Here is a 16352-nt window from a genome sequence, read left to right as displayed (position 1 = left end):
TATAAATAACCCTTCTTGGAACAGCAAGTTTTTGCTTTCCAGCGTAACATGTCTAATTAGTGTTTTGTCTTCTCTATTTGGTGACTTCATTTAGATTTCCTTCATATATGTATATATTTTAAGAAGCTGCTATAGTAGTACATTTTTTAATTTTAAAAGTAAACTAATATATATATATATCAAAAAGACAGTAAAGAGTCTGCAGCATTCTCCACATACTATAGAAATAATAAGAGCATTTTCAATAAGTGATGGTCATCCTCAACCCAAGTCAACTGTGTTGATAGAAATGAACATAAAAAATCAATCAAAAACTCTATTTTAGAATTATATTTGGAATTTAAGAGATTGAACAAGTATTTTTTAATATAATTGACTTATAAACTGTGGCATAGAGACATTCAAGTTTGACAAGAAACCAAGATGGAAGAAAAAAATCAGAGAATTTGCTAGAAAGACAGTCTGATGCTCCAAGTTATTGGACAGCACAGATTCAGGGACTTTTCTGGCCACCTAATTTTTTGTGAAATCTTCAGCTGCTGTCAAATCCAAAAGACTGAAAGTCAGATGTTCTGAGTGGAACTTCCATCCATTTAGGAATAAACTGGTAGACACATGAGGCTTCTGGCATGGGTGTAAATGAAGAATTTCTTTTTAATTTTACACTGTAAATAATTTCATCTGATTTTTAGAGTTGGGAAATGATCTCATTGTTTCACTGCTTTTTATGAGTCTGTATGATTGATGAGTTTGTATTGTTACAGTTGTCAATTGGCTTGCATCATCCCAGTGATGGAGAATAAAGTACTTTGAACAGTCTCTTAAAACACTGGTTCGTGCTGTCCCAATGTATTTGTTGTAATAAGGGAAATAGCAGAGACCCTTCAGGAAAGCCAGCAATTGGAAGTCATAAACAGGATGTTCTAGAATTGAAGATCTTAAGTGTAAAAGTTGCTGACCGTTTTGCTTACTTTGGAGCATGAAAGCATGTGCTTATGACTTGTGCACGCAATCTGTTCTTTTCTTTCAAAGGATGTTGGATCTCAAAGAAAAATCCTAGTGAGTTATGTGATGGCATGCAGCATTGGAAACATTACTATCCAGAATCTGAAAGATCCGGTTCAAATTAAAATCAAACACACCAGAACACAGGTAAGAAAATGCCACAAGTAGCAGTTGGGGAGTGCACACTGTCTCAGAGATCTGTAAATGATAAAGAACCATAATAGCACATTTTATTTGGGATGATGTCCATCCTCTAGGAGATATTGGCTAGTCAGCTAGGTAGGCACCGTGAATGGCAGCAGCCACCAGTGAGTCAGTCTTGCCTGGTACCCAAGAATCAGAAGAGAATGGAAATGATCAAGAAGGTTACTGTTATTAATAAAGGGCTTGAGCATCTCCAAATGCAAGGACACAGACACAGTCCTTGATTAGGAGTTGTGATTGTCTCTATGAGTTTTAAAGTAAAAAATAATTACAACTAGAAAGCTCAAGGGACAACCGGAGAGAGACTTGTCCTTTGGGAGATATGCAGTGGCTTAAGATGATACCAAGTTTAGCATTGTTACCTCTGGGCCCTCTCTGCTCTTCACTTATGTGCTACAGGGAGATGTACCACCTTCTGCTCATAAACAAGTACATTCACTTTTGTAGAGCTTCTGGGTAATGTTCTCACAATCTCCAGGAAGGATGTGAGCAGGCTGACAATAGCCAAGGATTCGGAGTTGAATCAATGAGTTCACTATCCCTCATCATGAAGCCGCAGAGACCGCCTTATTCATCTTTGGCCTTATTTGCTTCAGCATCCACAAAGGAAGACTTGTCTATTCCCCATAGGGAAACACACTTAGTAGAACTTATGACATGTTTTAGGTATATAGTTTCATTTGCATTAATTTGTCAACAGTATAGACCATCTCCACTAGTTTTTATTTAATTTACCTCAACTGAACATTGAGGTTCAATGAACAACTGAACAACTGAACTGCCCCCATTGAACATCAATTCCCTGTTCTTACCTCTCAGAAATCTCTAGCAACTTCTATTCATTCCATTTTCCTGCAGTACTAATTTGATTCTAACAATCACCTTAGAGAACCTCACAGAAGTTGATTTTCAGAAGGAGCCTTCAGAAGCCATCTGTGTTGTATCACTTGCCTGAAGTGTGTTCCTTCCAAGACTGGCTGATATTCTATTGTGAGAACATAACAGATTTTATCCATTCATCCATCAATGCTCACTTGGGTTGCTTCTATTTTTTGGTTACATTTTGTGACTAATGCAATCTGGCTGTAGGCATACAACTGTCCTTTGAGGACCTGCTTTTAGTTTGCTTTTGCAGATACTTTTGCATATGGGAGAATTTCGAAGATGACATGAATGTTGTTATAAAAAGCTTTGCTAGACAGGAAGAATAAAAGTAGAGTCAGTATTTAATGATAGAACACAGAGTGCATGCCCTTAAGAAAAGTGAGTGTCATTCTTTCCAGGGATCCCAGTCGATGTTCATTTAAAGTCTCTAGGAGAGAAAACCCACCCAGGCTGCTGACCTGGTCAAGTGGTACTGGTATGGTGGTACTGGTCAGTTTCCTTTCAGTTGTGACATTGAAAGAATTTAAAATGCATTTTTTCCATGTTTATTTTTATGTTAATCTAGGAAGTGCATCATCCTATCTGTGCCTTCTGGGATCTGAACAAAAACAGTAAGTTGTAAAATCCTGGGGGACTCAATATAGGTTAATAGAATTTCAAGTATTTCAAGCACCCCCAGTTCCCTCCATTTCACCCCAAACCACAAATAAGCAAGAGAGCTTCAAACTATAGTTTAGATAGCTTGGGAATCAATTCTCATTTTTAAGTTAAAACAACATTTTGTCGCTGCAAGAAGTAAGCATATTTGACTCATAGTCTGAGTGAATTAACCACTTTCAGTTCAGTTATGTGTGCAAAGTGGCATACTTGCAAGTGGCAAAGTAGCCACTTGCAGCTGTACACAGTCTAATGAGATGACTTGACGTTTATTAGTCACAAAACTTATGAGCTGGGTGAAAGAGCCTACTGAAGGAAGTGATTATAAAGAACACAGATTATTTGAAAATAATGGCCTCCAACATGATACTGAGCAATCAAGACAGGAAGGAACATGAAAGGAATCAAAAAATCGCTGGAGAGAAGAGTGTAGAAATGATTAGGGAAATTGTGGAAAGAAAACCCCTGTGTTCCTCTTCTAAGAGTCATCCTCCCTATGGATCCCCCAATACCATGTTGCTAATAAGTCTGTCCTGGTGCCATACTGGTTATATTGCTTATGAAAAGTAGAGTCCAATGTTCTTATTATAGATGGATAGTTTAATCGTGGTTTGTGTTTTAGCTGCTCATCTGTTGAGATACTAATTGAATTGTATACTTGGTTAAAAATATCTGTGCCGTAACATATTTAAAGAAATGGACAAATACAATGCCAACAAGTCAGATAAGCTATGTTCATGCCATTTGCCCTCATTTTCATAATGGTCACTACTATGTGCATTACAAAATAGGCTAAGCCCACATCTCATTTTTATATGTCTTCCTAAAAAGTTATTCTGATTCCAGAGAGGAAAAATGTTTTGGTGTTCTGAGAGCTCATTAGCACATAATGTTTGAAAAGAAGTTTTAGTTTTCAAAGAAGTTTATTTTAAATTGTTTAAAAATTAATGTGAGCATCTGCAGAAGTCCTGAGGTATTTCAGTGGAGCACAGTTTGAAACAACTGCCTGAAAGATTTCGAGACAACTTTCAAGGAATCTAAATCATTCTATGTCTCGGTCACTATAAGAATGATGCCCATATTACAGATAACAACTGAGGCACCGGGGCTCATTCCTCAGAGAGGACACCAAGCTGCTGCTGTTCTCAGTTCACTGTTTCTTCCCACAGAAAGTTTCGGGGGATGGAACACCTCTGGGTGTGTTGCCCACTCTGATTCAGATGCTGGTGAGACCATCTGTCTGTGTAACCACTTCACTCACTTTGGAGTTCTGATGGTAAGGGCAGTTTCTTAGCTTATTTTGACACATTGTAATTTTAGAAGGCACACTTCTTTTGTGTGGGTTCAGCTTTTAAAATATTATATATCCTAGATATTTTAACCTAATCATGTCCATCTGTAACCTGGATCATGGGCCATAAAGAAGCATTCGCTTAGCGAAGGATTTACACCAAGTGACAGTATCACACAAAAGAACTCTATCTCCTTTCCCTTGTGGCATTAACAAGAAGCAATTCCAGAAATATATATATATTATATATATATATATATATATATATATATATATATATATCCTCACAAACCCCTTTAGTTAATGAAGAAGGAGTTGGTCAGACAGAGACAAAAGGAGAGAACAACAGAAGAAGGAAAGTGTTGGGTTGTTGCTAGCATGGAAGAGAACTAACTATAAATACTGCAATCAGGAGTTTTTTCCTCATGTTTTATTTAATATGCTTGCCTGCCAGTGGATATGTCTTGTGCCAATTGATTTCCCTCCTGAAGAGTATAATCTGTTAGGACAGTTAGGAGTTGAAGTCTGTGACTCCAATCCTGCAAGAGAGATAATAGTTGAAGGTTTCTCTCACTTGGGGGATTTCTTATCATCCTTTCTATTTTTCCTTTCTCTCATCCTCAAAAATATCTACCTAGCCAGGATACTCAAGAGTTTGCATAAAAATGTATGCTACAACAGTGTTTTCTTTTAGCCCGTTCAATTTTTAAGATGCATGTTACTCTCTTGGGCCTGTGGGAAATCATCTGTGAGTACCATTATCTGGTACACTTGTGTTGTATAAGCACCTATCATCTAGGATACAGACCATCTAGAATGTTCTGTGGCCATTGGTTTGACAAAGTTCCTATAAAGGGACCAAGCACAGTTGCTTGTTCATAGGAGATGGATGTAATGGGAATTGAGCTGATACAGTTTTTCCAGTTGGAACCACAGACATGAGGTTGTAGTCACCTCCTTCCCTGAAATCCTCCAGCCTTCTGCCTGTGGGGTCTGGGAGGAAGAGTGAGCAACTCTGGGCTGTAGTATTTGGCTAGTGAACTACTTGGCCTGTGTAAACAGCCATTGTCATATGACAAATCTGCAGGTTGTAAATTTACTGACAAGCAGGAATACAAACTGTCTGGGAGAGAAGAAGTCATTGACAAAGGTGATGAATCACAGAGAGTAGCCTTTTAATGCTCTCAAAACATGTTGTTTCTTCAGGACATCAAACTACAATTAGTTCACTATACTGAACATCTAAAGTATAGTGTGTTTTCCCTAAGCACCTGCAACAGAAATTCACATTTCCTCCTGTCTTCTCTTTTCTTTAAAAGTAACTAAAGATAATTCTTAAAAATGGCTTATTTTGGAGAATTAGTCATTCAGATATATGAACTTTAGTTCAATTAATTTAACTATTTCAACACTGTGCAGGTGTATGTTTGAAAATGATTGCAAATTTTATTTCTGTTGGATTAATAGATACAAGTAACAAAGTTGACTTCTCAGATACCTGAGAAGCAATTCATTTCTATGCAGCCCAATTTTACCTTCACATTACCCAGATGGCCAGTTTTACTATATGTTATTTAAATTTAATTATGGGTTTATAAATACACATTGCATTTTCCCTTGCTGTCTTAGTAAAAAGTTAAGTTTACATGCATAGAGATTTGCATGTTAGTAAATTCCTTCACTTTTGTTTTTGGCATCTGTTTTAAGATTTTAAACCACTGGAAGAAATACTTTCCAAAATTCATCCTTTTTGGCAATGTGCTGGCTTCCTTTTGGCTCTTCCAGACCAACAATGCTTGAGTCATAGTTTTTTATTCTAGATTTACAAACTCTTGTTCACTTCTATACGATAGACTCAGAGTCTAAATATTCCCATGATTGCATCATTATTTCCTTTCATCTGTAAATGTAAAAAATGTCTAATGTCCTTTCCTACATTTCTGTTATAGAAATGACTTTCCTATTGTTTGACATTCTTATATCTTTATAAGAATGAATGAATGGCTGCTCTAGAAGGATAAAATTGTCATGTGATCATTCTCAGAAAGCACAAGATGATGTGAGAATTGTCTTTGAACTGCTGTCCTTATGCAGAAGTACTGAATTTTTTTCTTAAATTATTTATTTTGTCTCATTTGTCCCAACTAGATGCAAACAGTTGATCATCCTTCAAAACTCTCAATTTCTCTACTCTAGGTGATCCTGCAGGATCTGTACCAGATAGGCGCCCCTCTGGAGTCTAATGGCACTGACACAAACTCCATCCCATGTGTCATGGGCCCATGTCTTCCCTGTATTTTGAGGGAGTCCTGGGCTGTTGAGAAAGGGGAAGGCTTTCTGGCTCCAGGCCCCCACCTGTACTGGTCTCTGCCCCTGTGTGTTTGTCAGTGTCTCAAAACTACTGCATGTGTCTTATGGCATTAGTTGTATATAGAACTGAATTCTGTTTCCTCATGTCAATACATGCACACACAGGGAAGTGTTGTTTCTATGGGGGGGTGGCCTGTGGGACACCCACATTTGATGAAAATGAAAGGAAATTGATATATAGAAAGAAAAGTTTACTTTTACCACAAGATTGAAATGTTTAGAATGCATGTTCAATAAATTTCTTCTTTTATTTTTAAACATCTGTATGTTGGAAGTGAATCTCATCTCCCCCCAGGACAGATCAGTGGTCCTACCTCAGGTTTTATCCTTACCTCATATTTCATTTATGGAGAAGGAAAGTTTTCCTGTGAGGGCCAGAGTTTTCAAGTTTGCTTCAACATGTGAGATTAATGCTTCTTGTCCATCCAAGTTGGTGTCTTTTCACTCTGCACAACTCCTGACACTTTGGATTATGCCATTTAAAACCCATAGGGACTAAAAATGCTAGATACCAACATGCTTGGTGACTTCACTTTTGTGAAAAAACAAAATAAACAGAACCCAACCTTAGACGTGCTAGGCTTTGAAATGACCATAACAACTCAGCACCATTCATAGCAACCTCCAGATGTTCCTGCCTGAGCATCTCACACCCACTTGAGAATCTAAGGGCCTAGAAGTTGGCCATATTTTCACAGTGGCATACATTTATACCCATGCCCCTACACCTGCAGAAACAGGTGAGATTGTTAACTTATCATACAAGGAGCTGCGTCTTACCCTGTTTCTGCTGGGGTTGGGGGGTTTCAGTGGTTTAACTCTTTGGCTCACACAAGGGTACCAAGAGCTTAGATTAAGGAAGTACTGATTTAAGACAGCATGTACCCACTTCTGCAATGATGTGTCAGCTTCCTTTCTTGTATTATTGGTCCACTAGAGTGTCATGAGTAGCTATGGACATGTTGATAGACATTACTGTATTTAGCCCCTGAGACTGAGCTGCCCTAATGTCAACAGTGAACTTTCTAGCAACATAAAGCATCGCCATCATGGAAAAGGAATGATACTTACTCATGGCTGCTTCCCATGTTTGTTAGGATCTTCCAAGGAGTGCCTCACAAATAGATGGAAGGAACACGAAAGTCCTCACATTCATTACCTATATTGGTTGTGGAATATCTGCCATCTTCTCGGCCGCCACTCTCCTAACATATGTTGCTTTCGAGTAAGTATATTTCCACCAGCCAAGCCCCCTGCTAACAATTTCAAATGTGAGCCTAAAAATTGCCTCAGCTTCATAAAAACAATTCTGCAGTTTATGAATCATGTTTGTGTCTCCCTTTTAATCCTCGTGTTTCTCATAAGATCATATAGCATGAGTTTTCCAGGCATAGAATTATAGTTTATAAATCCCTTATTTCTATTGATAAAATGGATTCAAGTTGGCTAGAGATTATTAGCACTTATGTAAATTAAAGTGACATGAAATACTTGCTACATTGTAAAGGTAAGGACAATTTGCTCCTTGAATTGTATGCAAACATTCTTGAAACAGGAAACTTTTTTAAAAGGGCATCTCTGACTCATTAAAAATCAAGAAACATCAAACAATTCTTGGGAAATTACTTTTAAAATAAAAAATGCCTGGGTAAAGGAATGGTTCAGCATCTGTGAGCACTGGCTACTCTTGCAGGAAGACCTGCGTCTGGACTCTCACACACAAACCAGGCAGCTCACACCAATTTGTAGCTCTAGTTGTTGGGGCCTTAATGCCACATTCTGGCTTTTTTCTGGCCATCTAAATGCAGGTGCACATACATACTCAGACAGACATAAGTGGCCAAACACATTAATTAAAATGTACGTCTTGTAAATCTGGAGAAATTCCTAAGTTTAAAAAAATGTGGGCGTGGTGGCTCACACCTTTAATCCCAGCAATCAAAGGGCTCAAAGCAGAGGCATTTCCAAGAGTTGGAGGACAGCCTGGGCTACATAGTGAATTACAAGGCACCCTGAGTTGCAGTAGAAGACCAGAAGACCGTGTCTCAAGAATAGAAAAGTAAATAAATAAATAAAAATAAATTCTGTATAAAACATTTGGGATTTTTGGAAACAGTTTTAAAATGAAAATCGCATTGAAAAATGCTTTGTAACCTGGCAAAAACTCATGAATATCCTCACTCCTTTAAATATCTCTTTTGTGGAGTTACCTACTTCTGAACAATAGAAAACATGAACTGACCCCTGAATTTTAAAACATTGGTGTACGATGTTACTCTGTGCATGACTCTCTCTTCTCCACCCTTAGGAAGCTGCGCAGGGATTATCCCTCCAAAATCCTGATGAACCTGAGTTCAGCCCTGCTCTTCCTAAACCTCATCTTCCTCCTGGATGGCTGGATCACTTCCTTTGGTGTAGCCGGGCTCTGCACAGCGGTGGCTGCCCTGTTGCACTTCTTCCTCCTGGCTACCTTCACCTGGATGGGGCTGGAAGCCATCCACATGTACACTGCCCTTGTGAAAGTGTTTAACACTTACATCCACCGGTATATTCTAAAATTCTGCATTATTGGCTGGGGTAAGGCTCCCCCACACTTCCTTTCTCACGTGTGCATCATCCCAAAAGACACAGAAAACCATGTATCAGAGAAGAAAATCCTGAGAAGGCACATCCCCTGTTCCCCAGAACTGTATGTTTTTAAAACTATCACCAGAACTCATTAAATTCGGGAGTAAAGGAAAAGCCTTAGGCCAGAGTCACCACAAACTCATTTCCTCAGCCCAGGGCCAGCCCACCCAGGGCTAAAGAAGCAGCTGACAGCCCATAATGTTTCCAAATATAGTAGCCCCCTAAACTCTTAGCTCTGCTCATCCCTGTTGTGGAAGCCAGGAAAGGAGTGTTATTTTTATGTGTGTAAACAAGATATTTAGAGAACTATTGCCTTGAGTTTTTTTTTTCCATGAATCAATCCTTAGTCAGATATCCAAAGGCCATGTTAGCCTGTATAGAGTCTTTTCATTGTACAGCTTTCTTTTTCTGGGTTTTGTGTCAAGCTGGGCATCTTAAGCCCAATCACAGTCCTTTTAAGATGACAGTCTTCAAGGATGAGACATTCTGTAGTTGTCCACACCCTCCTTTGGGAAAGCACAGGATCTTTCAGGGATCTAAGAAGGCATGAATTTGCTCAGTGAAGCAGACAGGAATACTACTGATTCTCTGGAGAGAAAAGAAATGACATTATACACTTGCTGTTTGCACCTTCCCACTTTTACTAAAGTTTTTTCTCATATTAAAAAAAGGGTAAAAGAAGCTGAATTCAGGTGGGTGATGATGGTACATGCCTTTAATCTTAGAACCTGGGAGGCAGAGCCAGGCAGATCTCTGAGTTCGAGTTCAAGTTCGAGTTCGAGTTTGAGTTCAAGGCTAGCCTAAACTACAGAGTGACTTCCAGGACAGCCACAAATACATAGAGAAACTCTGTCTAGAAGAACAAGAAAACAAACAAAGAAGATAAGGAGGAGGAGGATGGGGAGAAGAGGAGGAGGAAGAAGAAGAAAAAGAAGAGGAAGAAGAAAAAGAGGAAGAGGAAGAAGATGAGGAAGGAGAAGGAGGAGGAGGAGGAGGTGGAGGAGGAGGAGGAGGAGGAGGAGGAGGAGGAGGAGGAGGAGGAGAAGGAGAAGAAGAAGAAGAAGAAGAAGAAGAAGAAGAAGAAGAAGAAGAAGAAGAAGAAGAAGAAGAAGAAGAAGAAGAAGAAGAAGAAAGAAAAAAAGAAGAAGAAAGAAAAAAGAAGAAGAAAGAAAAAAAGAAGAAGAAAGACAACGACTACATTTTCCTTATCTTTTCAAACTATGGTGACCCAATGTAGCATCATTGGAGCATCATTAACACAACCACCCTGCTGTCTGGGGCTGAATTCAGTAGATTTCCTTCTACTTCATTAAATGTCCTGTGGGCATGACTAAACCCAAGAGAAGATTTAAGCATCTTATCACTAAATGGCTTTAACTACTGCCATTTTAGAGTCATATGTCCCACATTGAGGAGGCAATTTTATTGTTACTTTTAACCAACCAACTTGCTTGTACAGCATCTGACCCATGAGGAAATCACAGAGTCTTCAGGAGTGCTCTCAATGTCATGTTCTTTTTTTTATAACAGGTCTGCCAGCCTTGGTGGTGTCAATTATTCTAGTGAGCAGAAGCCAAAATGAAGTGTATGGAAAAGAAAGTTATGGGAAAGATCAGGATGATGAGTTGTGAGTAATATGCGTCTGGGGGAAGGTTGTGATGGGATATGCACTTTGTTTCCTAAAGTTTAATATACGTTACCATGGTGATAATAATGCTCGGATGTTGAAGGCTTTAGTTTCATCTGTGGAATTGGTCACAGGTCTTTCTACCACAGATAATCATTTCAATGGTCAGAGCTGCTTTTCTTTATTTTAATAACACTGTACTAGATGGTCTGTAGAGTTCAGATGCCTGAGATACTCTCTTCTAGACCCAGAAGACTCATCCACTTTTGGAGATTCTGTACTACTGTTGCCTCTAGCCAAAATGACCCAGTGCCGACACGAGTGTTTTACAAATAAAAAGAAATGTTCCCCAATTCTCCATGAGTTCTTTCATAGAACCTTTCTTCACAAGTTGAGGTCATTGAGATTACGGCATTAGGTTGTTTAAGCAATTAGCTCTCATTGCTTAAACACATTGTGGATCATTATTGATATCTATTGATTTGAAGAATTACTAATTGCTTAATGGACACTTTTTAATATGTGATACCAGTGACACCTCATGTCTGTGTAAGCAGGAATAGATACCAATTTTATAGCTAATGAGTTCTCATCCCTTGTGGTCTTCCCTTCTTTGTATTTCTGAAGCATCACTATGAACTCCCAACTAAGAACTCTAGGATCTTTGGGAGACTTCCAAGTTTAAAGAAAATCCAGTGTCACGGACATGTAGTATTATTGAGGGCTCTTTACAAGAAACAATACACTTTGAGCTACATCAGCTTTAAATGAGGGAATGTAAAATTTATCTTACTCAGTTGTTATAGGATTTTAAAGCTCTGTTTAAAGTTCCGTCATCACAAAATGTCATTGAGTGAACATTCTTCATATACTAGAAATTATTTTGAGTTCTAGGATCCCAAGATGTTCATGAAAGCATTTACCTCAGTAGCCAGGATGAGGCCAATTCACTTTGAGATAAATTTAATTTCCTGAAATAATTGTATTTTTGGTAGCTAAGAATTTCCATAGCTTTAAAAAGCTCTAGAGCATCTGCAAATTACATTGCTTTTCAACTTTACTTATGTTAGACTTTGCAATACAAAATTGTTTGAATTTTTTCTTCCACCTATTAGCTGATATATTTATGAAAACACATTTATTTCTCCTAATGAAGATGCTATAATTTACATATGCCTTTTAATTGTGTGCAAGAAATGTGTGTTCATGAATCTTTTAATTCTATAATATCTTGATTCAGCTAAAACAGTTATATAAATAATAATTGCTTTGGATCCTGAATCCTCCATTCATTGTGACAATGAAGTATAAATTAGCCAATCATAGATGACAAGCAACTGACGACATAGGTGACCACTAGCATTGATGTTGCTGTTAAAGCCACCAAAGCCAACATCTCTGCAGCTCTCCTGGTCTCTTGCACATGGACATAAACTGACAGCCATAATTCTTCCAAAAATCTCTTAACAGACTTCTGCTTCCATGTCATTTTTTGGAATGGTGTCAACACATCCACCTCTTGACAGGAAAGGACAGCAAAACTGAGTGCTGAAAATCCCCATTTTTAGAGTACAGACACACAAAAGGGAAAGGGTCAAATGTGGTTTAGAGTCAGCCAGACAAGCATGCCCTCATACCAATCCGAATTCAACAAGCGACCTCATTTGGTTTTTAGTGTTGATTTAAATAATGAGATTAAGATAGCAGCCATCCAAAACTAACCAAATGGGGGAAAAAAAAAACTATGAAAGGATCAAAGAGGAGACTGAGACCTGCAGAAGTGAGTGGACTTTTCGTGGTGTTTCAGAAAGAACTCTGCAAGCTGTGCATACCAGGCCAAGGAAAGTTACAAGTAAACACGCTCGGGAGCCAGTCTTTTATTGATTCTTGTTTCTTTTCCTTTAAGCTGCTGGATTCAGGATCCTGTGGTATTTTATGTGAGCTGTGCCGGGTACTTCGGAGTCATGTTCTTCCTGAATGTTGCCATGTTCATTGTGGTCATGGTACAGATCTGTGGGAGGAATGGAAAGAGAAGCAACCGGACCCTGAGAGAAGAGGTTTTAAGAAACCTACGCAGTGTGGTCAGCCTGACCTTCCTGCTGGGCATGACATGGGGTTTTGCTTTCTTTGCCTGGGGACCCTTAAATATTCCTTTCATGTACCTCTTCTCCATCTTCAATTCATTACAAGGTAAGATCAATGGTCCCTGAGCAGACGCTGCTTTCTAATTTTTATCAGATTTGCAGACAGCTCCCCTCTGGACAGCACAGATTAAGTTTCTGTTACTACTCCAGGCACTGAGAATAGTTACAGGTACAAGTGGCCATTCATTAATAACCTCTTGCATAGGTTAAGAGAAAGAACATTAGTCGACTCTTTTTTTTTCTTTAGCGATAATTCCCAGACACATTAGAGCAGTGCCTGGTGCATAGTTGGCATTCTGTAAGTATACTGTCATGTAAGGAAGTACAGAGAAGTTTGAGGGTTGGCTGAGAGCCTAACGAGTTTAAGGGAACACAGTCACATCTTTGTCTTCTTCCTCGTTCAGGGAACTACTGCTGCCCTTCATGTGGGCTGTGCTGGTTTTCTACCTGTGGACAGCACAATTCAGCTTGCCTCCATAGCGCCTCAGGTTTAGAAATGAAATCCAAGTCTAATTCAGAAACTTGTCTTTTTGAGGTACTGAAATATATATATATGGGGGGTAGGAAAAGGTCTCATTATGTAGCACTAGCTAGTCTGGACTTGCTATATAGACCAGAGGCTAGCCTCTAACTCACTGAGATCCACCTGCTTCTGCATCCCCAGTGATGGGATACATGCACTAATATACTTGGCCATGCAATCCTAAATTTTATTCCATTACACGTCCTCTAGCATGTGTCCCCTAGCGTTCTCTATATGATTTATGATCCATTATATCAGTTATATCTTGAAAATAAAGAGATACTCTTCACTTTGTGGTGCTGAAGACTAAACCTAGGGCCTCATACTTTGTAGGACTCTGAGCTCTTTTCAGGCCTTTTGAGAGAATTCTTCAAGACACCAAACATACTCCATTCTTATGACCAAACTCTTATGTACTGAAGTACCATGAGCTCCACACATCATAAGAAGTTAGATGGCACAGTCTGAAATCAATCTCTCTCTCTCCCTCTCCCTCTCCCTCTCCCTCTCCCTCTCCCTCTCCCTCTCCCTCTCCCTCTCTCTCTCCCTCTCCCTCTCCCTCTCCCTCTCCCTCTCCCCCTCCCCCCCTCTCTCTCTCTCTCTCTCTATCTCTCTCTCTCTCTCTCTCTCTCTGTCTCTCTCTCTGTGTGTGTGTGTGTCGTATGTGTGTGGTGTGTTTATTCCACTGTGTAATGCCAGCTGGCCTCAAACTCAAAATTCTCCTTCAGCTTTCTAAGAGCTGGAACCATAGGGCTCCAGCACACCGGCCGTCGTATTTCAATGAGAACACTACCACTAGCTCACCTGAAGCTCCCCTACTGCTCACACAATGATGGATGAATGGAACAAATCTAAGCTGCGGTGGAAAGCAGGGCTGCACTCCTGAATACTCAGTTACCTCACTGGGTGTCCTTCAGGGCTATATTCTAAGATATCTGTGCTTATCTGAAGGAAAGTAGCAGTCACCACTTGTCACCTTGCAACTTCTGCTAGCATTTGAACTGAAACAATTGTCCCAAAATAGATATTCAGTGACTGCTAAATAAATGAGTTGCTGGATGAGGGGAAGGAGAGAACTCGGACATGGCCTAGACCCAATCTAAGATGCCTCTGGCATAAATAGTCCTTAATTAATTCAGCAAATGCATTCACAAGCATGACACACAAGATATGTAGGCTTGTTGTCACAAATGTGTGGAACAGTAGGCCTCAGGGTATATCCTTAAGTTGGAAGCTAAAGTTGTACCATGTGAACAGTCTGCAAAGGGATCCAGTGAGGGAACAGGACTATTTAATCCCTTTTATGATACACTACATAAAAGTGCCCAAGTAAATATTGACCAAAGTGTCCACTCGCATTCGGAATTCCATGGTTTTATATTTCAGGATTGGACATGAAAGGCGTAGCCATCTGCCAGCCCAACCTTGGTTTCACCGTTAAAATTTCCTGGCAGCCTCGGTACACTTCAGCAGGCACTACAGTTGTCTGTGCAGCTCCGTTTCCATTAATGGGAGTTGAGATGCTTTAGCTTTTGCCAGCATGGGTCTCCTGACGGGAGGGAAAAATGTTGTCAGCCGTCATCATGTCAGTGTTCCTCATAAATCACTAACTTTTAAGACTGATTTTCAAATCATACAAATTCAGAACAATTTTATTCACATCCGATGATGTTAAAAATACCCTTCAACAAAAATTTAAATCCACAGGGCCATGATACTGAGAACATGATTCTATGGACAATTGTTTAACACAGCCAAGCCATATGAGAACTTTCTGGAAAAGTATACAAATTGACGTCATTGGCTTTTATTGGTGAGCTAGTCTCTGCCTTCAACATGACGCTTATTTCTGGAAGAACTTTCTGCTTTATTAGAAGCAATACAAAGTCTTGTGTGGTGGTGTGTGTCAGTAACCCTAGAATGCAGCTCAGAATGCAGGAACAGAAAGATACTGAGTTCAAGTTATGTCATCCTTAGTTAGGTGAAGACACTTTATTTTTAAAGGGTAAGAGGAGTAAGCCCCGTGACACATGAAACTTAGAACATTCTCTTTTATTTTTTCTGAAATGAAGAGGATCAGAAATAATATATAGGTATATATGTATATATCTATGTGTGTGTATTCACATACACACATATTTATATATAAAACACACACACACACACACACATACACACACACACACACACACACACACACTGCTCCAGGAAGTTTTCATATATATGTGATTTGTTTCAACTGCTGTCTAAATTCTCTCTAATCCTCAATGCCTTTTCTACTTCTCCAACATATTGATAATTTTAGCTTTCCTAATAAGTTCAATGGGCTACAAATTGTAATCCATGCCTAAAACTTGATCCTCCATTCTCTATTTCCAGAAATAAAAGGCAGTATTAATTAGTAGTCAAATACACCCAGGCCATTGCATGTATCCAAATGTGAGAGCATAATAAATACAGCATGCAGTTCTGCAACCAGCTGCTTCAGGGTACACAAAAAAAGGGATGTCGGCCCATCCAGAGATGCCAGCCTTAATTACATCGGTAACATTTAGCTACCTGGAGCAACAGAATCATGTATATTTGTGGGCTGCATGGGAGTTGATGGAACACTTTCATCTAACATCTGTTACTCTCAGGCTTGTCAGATTGAAAGGCAGGAACTTCAGAAAGAGGACAGGGTCCCCTTTTTAATAGGTAAACTAATGGTAGGTAAAGGAAATGACTTTCCCAAGATCTGACAATGAACTTTTTATAATATATACATATATAATATGCACCCATATATGTGCATATGTATGAAAATTAAACATTACATTAATAGGTGTCTTAATAGGCATCACAGTATTAAAAGTATAGTTTTCAATAGAAACTGAGAACTAAAGCAAATTCTTTAACGGGCTCTTCTGTTCACGTCAGTGTTCTTATTTGGGACACGAATATCTATGTCCATTTATTAAAATGCTAGCAAGCATACTATCAATAAGTTAATTTGTTGTCCAACAGGAACTATCAATA

General features: G+C 39.1%; 1 protein-coding gene across 7 annotated transcripts in view; it reads left to right on the top strand.

Moving 5' to 3' along the window:
• Adgrg6 (adhesion G protein-coupled receptor G6) overlaps nt 1–16352 on the top strand; it is a 138029-nt gene that overhangs the window by 106978 nt on the left and 14699 nt on the right. For all 7 annotated transcript variants that reach the window (XM_076926914.1, XM_076926912.1, XM_076926911.1 and 4 more), the window contains 7 exons: nt 1033–1152; nt 2660–2705; nt 3921–4027; nt 7510–7637; nt 8721–8989; nt 10571–10667; nt 12574–12857. In XM_076926914.1, coding sequence (XP_076783029.1) covers nt 1033–1152; nt 2660–2705; nt 3921–4027; nt 7510–7637; nt 8721–8989; nt 10571–10667; nt 12574–12857 — 1051 coding nt within the window. The remainder of the gene's footprint in view (nt 1–1032; nt 1153–2659; nt 2706–3920; nt 4028–7509; nt 7638–8720; nt 8990–10570; nt 10668–12573; nt 12858–16352) is intronic.

This window comes from Arvicanthis niloticus, chromosome 28, assembly GCF_011762505.2.
Source record: "Arvicanthis niloticus isolate mArvNil1 chromosome 28, mArvNil1.pat.X, whole genome shotgun sequence".
NCBI lineage: Eukaryota > Metazoa > Chordata > Mammalia > Rodentia > Muridae > Arvicanthis > Arvicanthis niloticus.
Note: the sequence above shows the minus strand (reverse complement) of the source record. Positions and strands in the feature narration are given on the sequence as shown.